Source organism: Podarcis erhardii (genome assembly GCF_964252035.2).
Source record: "Podarcis erhardii genome assembly, chromosome: 17".
NCBI lineage: Eukaryota > Metazoa > Chordata > Lepidosauria > Squamata > Lacertidae > Podarcis > Podarcis erhardii.
In genome coordinates, this window is record NC_138515.1 from 8546468 (window position 1) to 8557045 (window position 10578).

The 10578-nt window shown below is 45.8% G+C and overlaps 1 protein-coding gene across 3 annotated transcripts in view; it reads left to right on the forward strand.

Moving 5' to 3' along the window:
- DOCK6 (dedicator of cytokinesis 6) overlaps nucleotides 1-10185 on the forward strand; it is a 101862-nt gene extending 91677 nt beyond the window's left edge. For all 3 annotated transcript variants that reach the window (XM_081844718.1, XM_081844719.1, XM_081844720.1), the window contains 6 exons: nucleotides 1912-2001; nucleotides 2577-2813; nucleotides 4693-4836; nucleotides 5149-5255; nucleotides 6683-6850; nucleotides 8045-10185. In XM_081844718.1, the coding sequence (XP_081700844.1) occupies nucleotides 1912-2001; nucleotides 2577-2813; nucleotides 4693-4836; nucleotides 5149-5255; nucleotides 6683-6850; nucleotides 8045-8087 (789 nt within the window). In that variant the 3' untranslated portion in view covers nucleotides 8088-10185. The remainder of the gene's footprint in view (nucleotides 1-1911; nucleotides 2002-2576; nucleotides 2814-4692; nucleotides 4837-5148; nucleotides 5256-6682; nucleotides 6851-8044) is intronic.
- Nucleotides 10186-10578: the final 393 nt, after the last annotated feature.

Consider the following 10578-nt stretch of genomic DNA (forward strand, 5'->3'; position numbering starts at 1 on the left):
GTTATTGAAATGCTTCTTATGAAGCATCCCGAAGCGACTTACATATACAACAGTTTCATATAAAAAACACTTTTTAAAAATAAATCATATATAAAAACCTTTTTTATAAAAACAACAACTATAAATATAAAAGCAGTCCAAAACACAGTCACAAAAGCAATTCCAACTAGGATAAAGATTTTAGAAGACTTGTTGAAAGAGGAATGTCTTCATCAATATTTTTATTTATTATCATTATTTATTATTTATTCAGTTTATATACCACCCTTTATGAAAAGGTCCCAGGGCGGTGTACAACATTAAAAATACATTACAGAACATCAGTTATAAAAAACACAATAAAAACGTGGTAAAACGCATACTGACAGACAGCCTAATAATGAAATAATCTAAATAGTCATCATAATAACAGGCACCAAAAGGCTAATAGAGAAGTAATGCAACATTTTCCTTGGGGGAAGTGGGGACGATGGAGGAGATGGACAGGTCAAAAATACCTGGCATAAATTTGCTGAGAAGATGCTGCTAGGCTTGGCTTTCTAGCACATGTATGCAGCTCAGATATTCTACGTGGAGGGAACCCACAAGTTGTTGTTTAGATGACATCATCAGAGTACATGGTGGTCTACACATTAACAATTTAAAAAGATAGATTCTGCTGCCCAGAGGCACTCAAATTAGACACTGAGGAAGGCAATGAAAGCCAGGGGAGCCAAGGGAGATAGAAGGAAAGATGCACTCAGCTCAGTTACATTGTGGGGATTCCATCATATGTGAAATAATGGCCTTTACTCTCAACTACCTGCAAGAGTTTGCACTTAGTTGGGGTGGGATGTTCTGCTAATGTTTGACCCCTCCATTTGCATGGATTCAACCTGTCTCTTCTCCTTGTCTTGCCAAGAATGGTACAGCAGTTAACTTAGCTAAAGCAGTGTTGAAGGAGGGAGGAAGCTGTGACTTACAACAAGCAAGACTCACACTCACTCCTACACGTGCGCAACCCCTTCCCTTCACAATCCATCTTCCCAAAAGCTCCCTCGCTTTAGCCACGGCAGCTGTGGCTTTTGGCAAAGGTGTCGCTCAGCTGTAGTCCAAGCAGAGCCAAAGGGAAGAGGTTTTGGAGTCAGCTCTGATGGAGGCGGCTGCCTGCTTTCTCAGGGCTGATTCATGGCACCTGTCCATGCAGATCATCGTGTCCTCGGGGCTTTTCCCACCATTTACTCTGAGGACCAAGGAGAGCATATGTCTCTTAAAGGCATCCTTCCCTATTTGACAAAAGCATAGTTGTTGTAGGGTCTCCTTTGTATATCAAACTGAGCATCGGGATGTGGTATGGAAATTGAAAGCCTTGCTTGCCACACTCAGATGCTTTAAGTTATTTCTCACCCCCAGCCTGGGTCTGAGCTGGGAAGGGAAAGAGGTGGGTTTTCTGCCATGCACTCGCTTTGATAGGAAAAAGGACTCCTACCTACCCCTTCTTTATACCCAAATTGGCTAGTGCATGCTTAATAAAACACACATACCGTATTTTTCGCTCTATAAGACGCACTTTTCCCCTCCTAAATCTTATGGAGCAAATGCAAGCTGCGTGGCTAAGCCAGAAGCCAGAACAGCAAGGGGGATCGCTGCGCAGCGATCCCTCTTGCTGTTCTGGCTTCTGGGATTCAGAATATTTTTTTTCTTGTTTTCCTCCGCCAAAAACTAGGTGTGTCTTATGGTCTGGTGTGTCTTACAGAGCGAAAAATACGGTAATTCTGGTTTGCCCTTCAGAAGCAAGCACAGAATAAGCCTCTCTCCACGATAGCTCTAAGGAATTTTCCTTGGTCTCAGTGGCTGGAGAAGCCCAAATGTTCATCTCTGTCCCTTTTGTCATGCTCTGACGAACTCCCCTGTATCCTTTCCCCTTTGCAGGAGTTTTACACTGAGCGCTTTGGGCATGAAATGGTAGAAATCATCAAAGGTTCCAACCCTGTGGACAAAGCCAAGCTGGATCCTAACAAGGTAGTTTCGCTCTTTATCATGTGTTGGGAGTGCATTGCATTAGCAAGCCAGGCACTGCTGAGGGACTAGTCTGCATATTTTGTTCGGCTGGAATAACTAAAGGGAGGAGGGGGACTTCTGCCCCATGTGGTCTGGGATTGTGTCTCATGTTCAGCAAGGAAAGAGATCTCTACAAGATTTGATGCATGCTATTCCTTTTAGGCTAAATGGCCACCTTCCTTCTCCCAGCCCCGTATATCACAATTAAAATAGGTTCTTATTTCCCCACTACTTCCATAACCCTTGGTTTGTTCATAGGAAGCTGAAATTATGGCGTGACCCATGCCATAGCAATAGTTTTGGCAGCAGGTAAAGGCATTTTATTACCGCAGTCTGCTAAGGTCATTTTTATCTGTAGTCCAGCCTTTGCAGCACCAAGAGATGCTTTCTCCCATAGTCAGTTGGTCCCAGTGTGTTTGGTAGCCTAGATGACAGTCAGGACAAGCAGACCCCTTGTGCGGCAGAGGAGAATGAGGTGATACTGCCCCAGCTTTCTACTGACTGCCCCTGCTGCCTTGATGTCTTCCTTGCCGCAGGCATACATCCAGTTGACTTACGTGGAGCCGTTCTTCGACACGTATGAGCTGAAGGATCGTGTCACGTACTTTGACAAGAACTACAACCTGCGCACTTTCATGTTCTGTACTCCCTTCACGCTGGACGGGCGAGCGCACGGCGACCTGCACGAGCAGTTCAAGCGCAAGACTCTGCTCACCACCTCCCACGCTTTCCCCTACATCAAGACCCGCATCAATGTCATCCACAAGGAGGAGGTACTCTGGGGTGGGGGGGTGGAGGCATATGAGAATGGGGAGCAGGGCCGCGGGGCCTACAATTCTCAGAAATAAAAAAATAGTGTAGTTGTCAGGTGGTGGTGTGGTTGCTTGGACTCCAACCTGTCTTTTCCAGCTTTATTATTAGTGCAAACTATTTACAGTGCAGAGCATCGCAAGTTCATGTTTGGATTAGTCGCTAGCAGAATCTGGGAGTAGCCAGTCCTTGTACCTCCCCCAGAATAACAGCCGTGTGACCCCCATCCTTCTCCCCCCCCTCTCTGCGCCGAAACCTACTGCGCAGACTGGGCGCTGGCAAAGGGGTACTTCCCTCCCCTCCGCTTTTCTCAGGCTCCGTGTTGAGGCTCTCCCTAGCATCTCCTGGTCTCTGCACCTCCTCCCCACTGGAACTGCTTCACAAGATCTTCGGAGGTTCCCTATAACACAACTGCCCTTCCACCTCTCACCTCTGAGCTGATGGCAGTTCCCTGACAGTAGTGAAAAAATTCAGCTAAGCAAGAATCTCAAAAAAATTCAAAAGCACATTTTGAGTCCCTGAGCTTGTAAGCAATGCATTCCGCAATCTCAGAAACCAGAAAAACTGTGACATGTTTTCCAGTGGGGTGGGATCCAGCATTTCTGCTAAAATGTCTCTCCCCACTCCCCTTGTGAGACTTACAAAACTCAAAATAAATAATAAACATTGCAGAATAAATTATAAAAGAGAAGCCATGCTTGCTTGCTTGCTTGCTTGCTTAGTTACTTACTTGTTTGTTTATATTTCATGGAATTTATTCACCACTTGATAGTAAAACAAACAAACAGACAAACCCCAAAGCATAGTTCTTTAACTTAACACGCTGCTATTATTTTCTGCCATACAAATATTATGACTGTCTTTTGTTTTGTTTCTGGTGACCAGTACCATTATTTGTTGTTCGTATTGTTTCATGTTATTCTTAATAAAGATTATATTACTAAGACAACAACAACCTCAAAGCAGTTTACAAAAGATAAAACAGTGAAATAAAGAAGAAAATGTAACTATACTTTAAAGCATACAAGAGTTAAAATATAAAACAGATTAAAATGAGCTCAACTTTCTAAGCATACATGTGAGTCCCACGATCTGCTTGCTCATTGTGCAAAATTCACTTAACGAAACACAATGAATCATGCCCAGACCTCGCTATGTGCATGGCTGATTCAGATATCTGGACAGCCAGAGTTCGCCATCTGCCTTGCTTGTTTATGCTTTACTGGTTGGCACCTGCCATTTCCAGGCAGAAACCATAGAGCAGAGGCGGATTTAGGGGAGCGTGACCAGTTCAGTCACACTGGGTTCAGGGGTACCACAGGGGGTGCTGCAATTATGATGTAGAATGGAAGGCAAGAGGAGGTGGGACTACTGAATTTTGGCATCGCACAGGGCACTGCTGAAATTTGAGACCCCAAGGTTTGTCACTGCATGGAGGGAGCCAATGGAGAGCAAAATTGGATAAATCAAAATCAGGAGAGATTGGACAAATCAGTTTTTCCTTTGTCTTTCTCTTGCTTGTTGGCTGCAGCCATTTTAGGAAAAAAACATGGTAGGGAGGGGTAGAGAGATCACAAATTTGAAAAGTTCCCATAATGCTCTTATTATATGAATGCTCAATTTCCTGGGAATGTATTGCATTTGCTAAGTGAGACTTGCATGTACAGTATATATACTCAATCTGCTTAATTTTTGCAGTTGGCAGAACTGAGCCCCCCCCCCTTTTTTAATGCAGAATTTAGATTGGGCCCAGAATGTCTTGTTCGGGGTTTTAGATGAATGGCACATGCCCATCTCCTGACGCTTCAGCCGTGTTTCTGTTGTTTGGTCTCTTCTCCCCAGATTATTCTCATTCCCATAGAGGTGGCCATAGAGGACATGCAGAAGAAGACCCAGGAGCTGGCCTTTGCCACCCACCAAGATCCACCTGATGCCAAGATGTTGCAGATGGTGCTGCAAGGATGTGTTGGCACCATAGTCAACCAGGTAGTTGCCCACGGAATGGGAATAAGTGATCGATTTGGGGGGAAAGGGAAGCTTCCAGCCAAAGTAGCAAACCCCTTGAGACTGTGGAGTCAGCAGATCACAGGTGTGGGGTGAGAACAGAAATTAATCCTGGGTCTGATGGGGGTAAGGAGTTCAGGTTAACACGGAAGTAGAGGGTAGGGGAAGGGAGCCTGAAAGCAGGATGGAGACCCTTGGTGCCATTGTGATAGCTAAGAGTGAGTTACTGAGTCAGAATCAATGTGGAGGGCAGTAGGAGGACTTCTCCTTGACCCCAAGGCCCTTGTGTTCCAGGGACCTCTGGAGGTGGCACAGGTATTTTTGGCTGAGATCCCCGAAGACCCCAAGCTCTACCGACACCACAATAAGCTGAGGCTCTGCTTCAAGGACTTCACCAAGAGGTACTGCACAAGCACACCTGCCCTGAATCTGTAGCTTCAAATCCTTTTCCGCCTGTAATGCCCTTACATGGATATATCCACTCAATCTTGCTCTGCTACAAGTGCCTTTTCGGAGAATTGAGGTTGCTTATTAGTACGTTTTGTTGTGGCTGCTGATGTCTGGCATCCTGCTGTGTTTAATTAAACACCCTGCCAAGAGCTTCCTGTCGCAATTTGAATCTTGGTGGATGTGAAGTTTCTGTTGGAAATTTAGCTTACCTTCTTTCCAGGAGATCTGAATGTCTAAATTTATGCTGAATGCTTTGAAAATGGAGGGCTAGGCTAAAAATTACTTCCATCCCCACACATCAGCCATTGAACAGGAAGGGGCTTTGCTCCTGTTTCGCTCTCTACTTTGATTTGTGACAAGTCCCACTAGTATTCACAGAATCATAGAGTTGGAAGGGACCTTGAGGATCATCTAGTCCAACCCCCTTCAAGCAGGAATATGCTGCTGTCCCTTATGGGGATCAAACCTGCAACCTTGGCGTTACCAGCATCGCACTGTAACCGACCGAGCCATCCAGCTGCATGATCTTGGTGCAATTTTTGTTGAGTGAGAGGGGTGGGAAAGTAGGATTATTTTTCATGAAGCTACCTATTCCTTAATTGTAAATGCAGGGGGAGACTGCGGGAAGCACCTGCAGGCTGCCTATATTATATTTCTCATTAGACTAGTATCCTGCCCTTCACCTGAAATGCCCCAAGGCATCTTAACAGAGTAACAAAATACAAGAATCCAGAAAATCATTTAAAAACATTAAAATCAGTCAGTCCAACAAGAAAATCACAATACATCATCAGTAGAAATCAATATGGTGGTTTCACCAGCACCTTAAAGCATGAAGCTTGACAAAATGAGGATGTTTAACTGCCAGCATACTCAACATTAGTTGAATCGGATAACGTATATTCTGCCCCCTGCAATCACTTCCAGAGCAGTTTAATAGCTGGTAATAAGAATGGCCACTCTTTTTTTAAAAGGTGGTGCCTTCAGAGAATATCCTGTAATTTTTAAGCCTCTAAATGCTTAAAAATAACATGAAGATATTATTTATAGTTTATTAATGGTTCAATTGTCTGCATATCTGCTCAGGCAAGTTCCACTGAGTTCAGAGGGACTTACTTTCAAGTAAGTGAGCATAGGATAGCAGCTTAAGAATCATCTGAGGAGGCTTGGGTTTTCTTGTGGCAGAGGACAGACCTAGCTCCCCTCTGTCCAGAGGATTGACAGTTCTAATTCCTGGTTGTGCTTCTCTTTAAACTAATGAAATTTAGATGGTCTGCTTTTCAGCACTTTATTCCTGGAGTCTGTGCCTGGAGTGAGAGACAACCAGCCCTGAGCTGGTTCCACCACGAACCTCTTACTCGCTGCCCTCTTTCTTTAGGTGTGAAGATGCCCTTCGCAAGAACAAGACGCTGATTGGACCAGACCAGCGGGAGTTTCTCCGAGAGCTGGAGAGGAATTACCAGCGCCTCAAGGAAGCCCTGCACCCACTTCTCAACCGCAAGATCCCTCAACTCTACACCCCTCTGGCCCCCCATTCTGCACACAGGTGAGGGAAACTTGTTGCACAGATTCCGAAAAAGGCCGTGAGCAGAGACTCAGATCGAAGATGCTTCGATCAGACCACACAGGCAACTTTGGTGGTGACAGCTGCCAGGATTCCACTGGCCACCTACTCGTCGTTTTGGCCTCTGTCTTTCCCCCTTCAGCAAAGATCTTTATGAGAAGCCTAGAAGGGACTACTGGGGTTTCTCTGCAGACATGGCACCTCCCCAAGCCCTTGTGCTGCTCCCCAGGGCAGGAAGCTCCTGTTGGGATTTTGCCCGGATGTCTGGAAAGAGTACACAGAGTACAGCATGAGCTCCATACATTTCATTTCATTTCATATTTTTTTAAAGGACATGTTCCTTCCTGAACCTGGAAGTCTATCCGCAATTTCTGCTAAATGTTGGTTTTATTCCTTTATCCCATTTATGCCGTTTTTGTTTGTTTGTTAGGAAAAGGAAGTTTTGGTCCTGGTCCTTGCTCACAGCCCCTGCTCATAGAGTTGGAAGGCACCAGAAGGGCACCCCAACCAGCCTCTTAAGGCAGAGCCCAGGGCCATCTGCTCACCAGCACAGTGGAAAAAAAAACCTCTGGGGTCCCCACAATCCTGTACACCAGTTCTGAAGGGCCGTTCTCCCATCCCCCAAGTATACTGCACTGCAGCACATAGCTGGTGCAGACACTTCCTTCATGTGCATAGTTTCAGCCTAGCAGGTTTTGCTAACCAGCGGCTCTGCCTATAGAAGTTGCTGGACTTACAGCTCACGTCATCCTTGGCCATTGGCTATCCTGGTTTCGACATGGGAGTTAGATTCCAACATCATTTATCTGGAGGACCACCTGTCTGCCCACCCCACTCCAATTCTAAGGTGTAAATACCTTGGGGCTTTGACTCTTCAGTGGTTTAGACAATACTGAACTAAGCGGACCAGTGGTTTTTGAGCTGGCATAGGCAGCTTGCTCTGTACCGTTTATAAAGGTGGCAGTTTTTTGGAAGCTGTGCTTCAGGCTTTACTAGTGTGACTTTTATCCATTCAGGATGACTTAGATTTGGACAGTAAATGTGTACTGTCTTATCTGCCTGAACCTTCAGGATGAAGCCATTTGCCCTGCTGTTACCGTTCCCTCCCAATCCCCAGTTACAGAACATGCTTTTTCTTCTTCTCAGTCTTGCACTGTGCTTGTTTCCTCCTGCCAGAAACTCCTTCAGCAGACTGAGTTTGCGGAAGACTGAAGCCTAGAAAGGGAAGCCCCCGCTGGAACGGACCACCTGAAAAACTGCAGGGACCATTCGCGGGAGGGAACTACTGAGCCTTGCATCCCCCAGGGTTGCCGCCAAGCAGGAAGGCAGGCTGCTTGCTCTGTTCTGGGAGGCCAACGCTGAGACTTGGAGTACCCTCCCATGTCATTCCAGGCTCTCTCCAGGATGTGGGCCAGTCGGACACTTCAAGAGGAAGGAGACATCTCTGTGGGAGCTGGCGGTGGGAGTTATCTGGCTCCCACATTTGCGCAGCTCAGGGCTGTGCCCCACCCTCAGGAAGCCTTGCAGTGCACAGCTTTCTCGATGAAGCACCCCAGCTGTGAGACCATCTGCAGATCCTCTTCCCTAATGAACTGAAGATTTGCTTTTGCTCTCATGGGCCTTTGACTTCCACAAAGAATAGCCAGATTTGAAACTCTGGGTATGGTTGCAGTTGGAGGCCCACCCAGCGTGGATTCTGTGTTGTCTTCTGACTTGACAGCTGGGCTCAGCCCAAAAACCTAGGTTTCCCCCTTTCTCCTGATCTGTTTTTGACACTCCCCTTTTTGGCTACCAACCACATAGAGTTGCCAGCTATTTGTTCATGAATCAACAAGAATGACAGGACCAAGTTCTTGTTCCCATTCCTGACTGGAGAGGGTGGGGAGAAGAGAGAGAGAGGCAGTGGTCTCTGAGGTTGAGTTAGGGGGCTGAAACCTAGGACACCTGGGTTCGCTTCTCACCTTTGGAGGTGAACAAGTCCTCTTGCACTAAGAGCTTGATATGTCCACCCAGTGCTTGGGCTGAAACCCAGGAGGTCCTGACCCCATACTTCCTCCTCTCTTCCCTCCAGCCCCTTCCCAGGAGCTCCTGACTGCCGGTTTTTATGTAGCTGGTCACCAAGTGATGGCCTTCTGCCAACTGCCTTCTGGGACCCTCAGCTTCCTCACTTGCAGCACGGGCCAAAGACCCTTCCCTATTTCACATGTCTCTTGCTATACCCTTTCGGAGGCAGGGGCTAGTATTTGCACGCACACTTGATCACAGCAGTGCCTTCTAGAGTGAGCAGAGGAGTTCTGTTCCCCTCCTTCCGCCCCCCAAAATGCCAAGGGGGAGGGGCTGTGTGCATTTGTTCGTTAAGAGGATGAATGAACTGTGAGCATCCCTCACCTTCGTCAGTGCCTCTCCCCCACCTTCCCAAGCATGCGGTAGTGAAGGAAAATCACCGCTGCAGGCTCGAGTTGAGTTTAGACTTTGATCTCACTCTTATAGGAATGAACATCCTTCTCCTGGGGGAGTAGTGATTAGCCCCTGCCCATAGTGGCAGAGCAAAGTGTATTTGGGAGAAATGGGTGTATTCTGCTTTCTTTAATAGGGGATGATTTGAGGATCGAGGGCAACGGCAAAATGCTCTTGTGTTTTTACTACTGGAGAGAGTAAATCCAGATTTACTTGAAAGCAATGGGGAGCATTTCATCCGCATACATAGGATTAATCCAGATGATATTTCTGTATGGACTCCCTTGATTTGGACTAAGTATTTTTTTTCCTTGCTCAGTTTAGCATCATTTTTGGTGAAAGCAAAACAAGCTAGAACAAACAGATTTGTGTAAGCGGTGCTGATTCGGTTCCAAGTTTCTCCTTTTTGGTTTTTGTAGATTCGTACAGGCACTGGACCAATCCAACAGGTGAAACTTCCTACTGTTTCTCTCCCTTGCTCAGTAACCCCCCCCCTTCACATAACCACCCAAAGACCTTTAAAAAAAATAAATAATTAACGGTTGGTGCTCTTTCCTAACAGTGGAAGACAAAAGGAGCTAAGTGCTGGAGTTCAGTTGCTTACTTATAACCAAAGCTGCAACAGTTCAGATTCAAAATGTCATGTTCTCATGTTTAAGAAATGTCTTTCTCTCTGGATCAGAGTTCCACTCCTCTTACCTTGCTCCAGGCCAGATATTCTGGACATGGTAGATGCTACGTTTGTGCTATGGCCAGGCCAATGGTAAGCAGCTGAGATTTGATTTCTGTATGTCTTGCTCCTTGGTGGAGAAGTTTGTAAACATTTTATTTATAATGCCATTAAACAAAATCCAAAGAGACTGATTCTGTTCTTATTAATGAATAGGGTTGTGTCATTTGCTCACACTCATGTCACCTTGGAATCTGTACCAGCTACAGTTGTGCCATAAACTTCAGAATACAAGAACTAATCCAAGAGCCTAGTGAATCCAGAGAACCCAACTTTCCATTTTTGAACTGGTCAAGTTTTAGGTCCTCATTGTTAGCAAGAACCCACGGATATGGGCAGAGTTTGCTTTGTGCTTTGAAATTTTAGGACACCCTTGGGATAGGGCTGCTGTTGTCCCCTAATCCCTGTTCCTTCTCTGTTTTGACAGACTTGTTTTTCTAACCACCACAAACACCCTTTCTGCTGCCATTGACAAAACTCAATGGCTCTGAATCCAAACATTTATCAAATAATAATAATAATA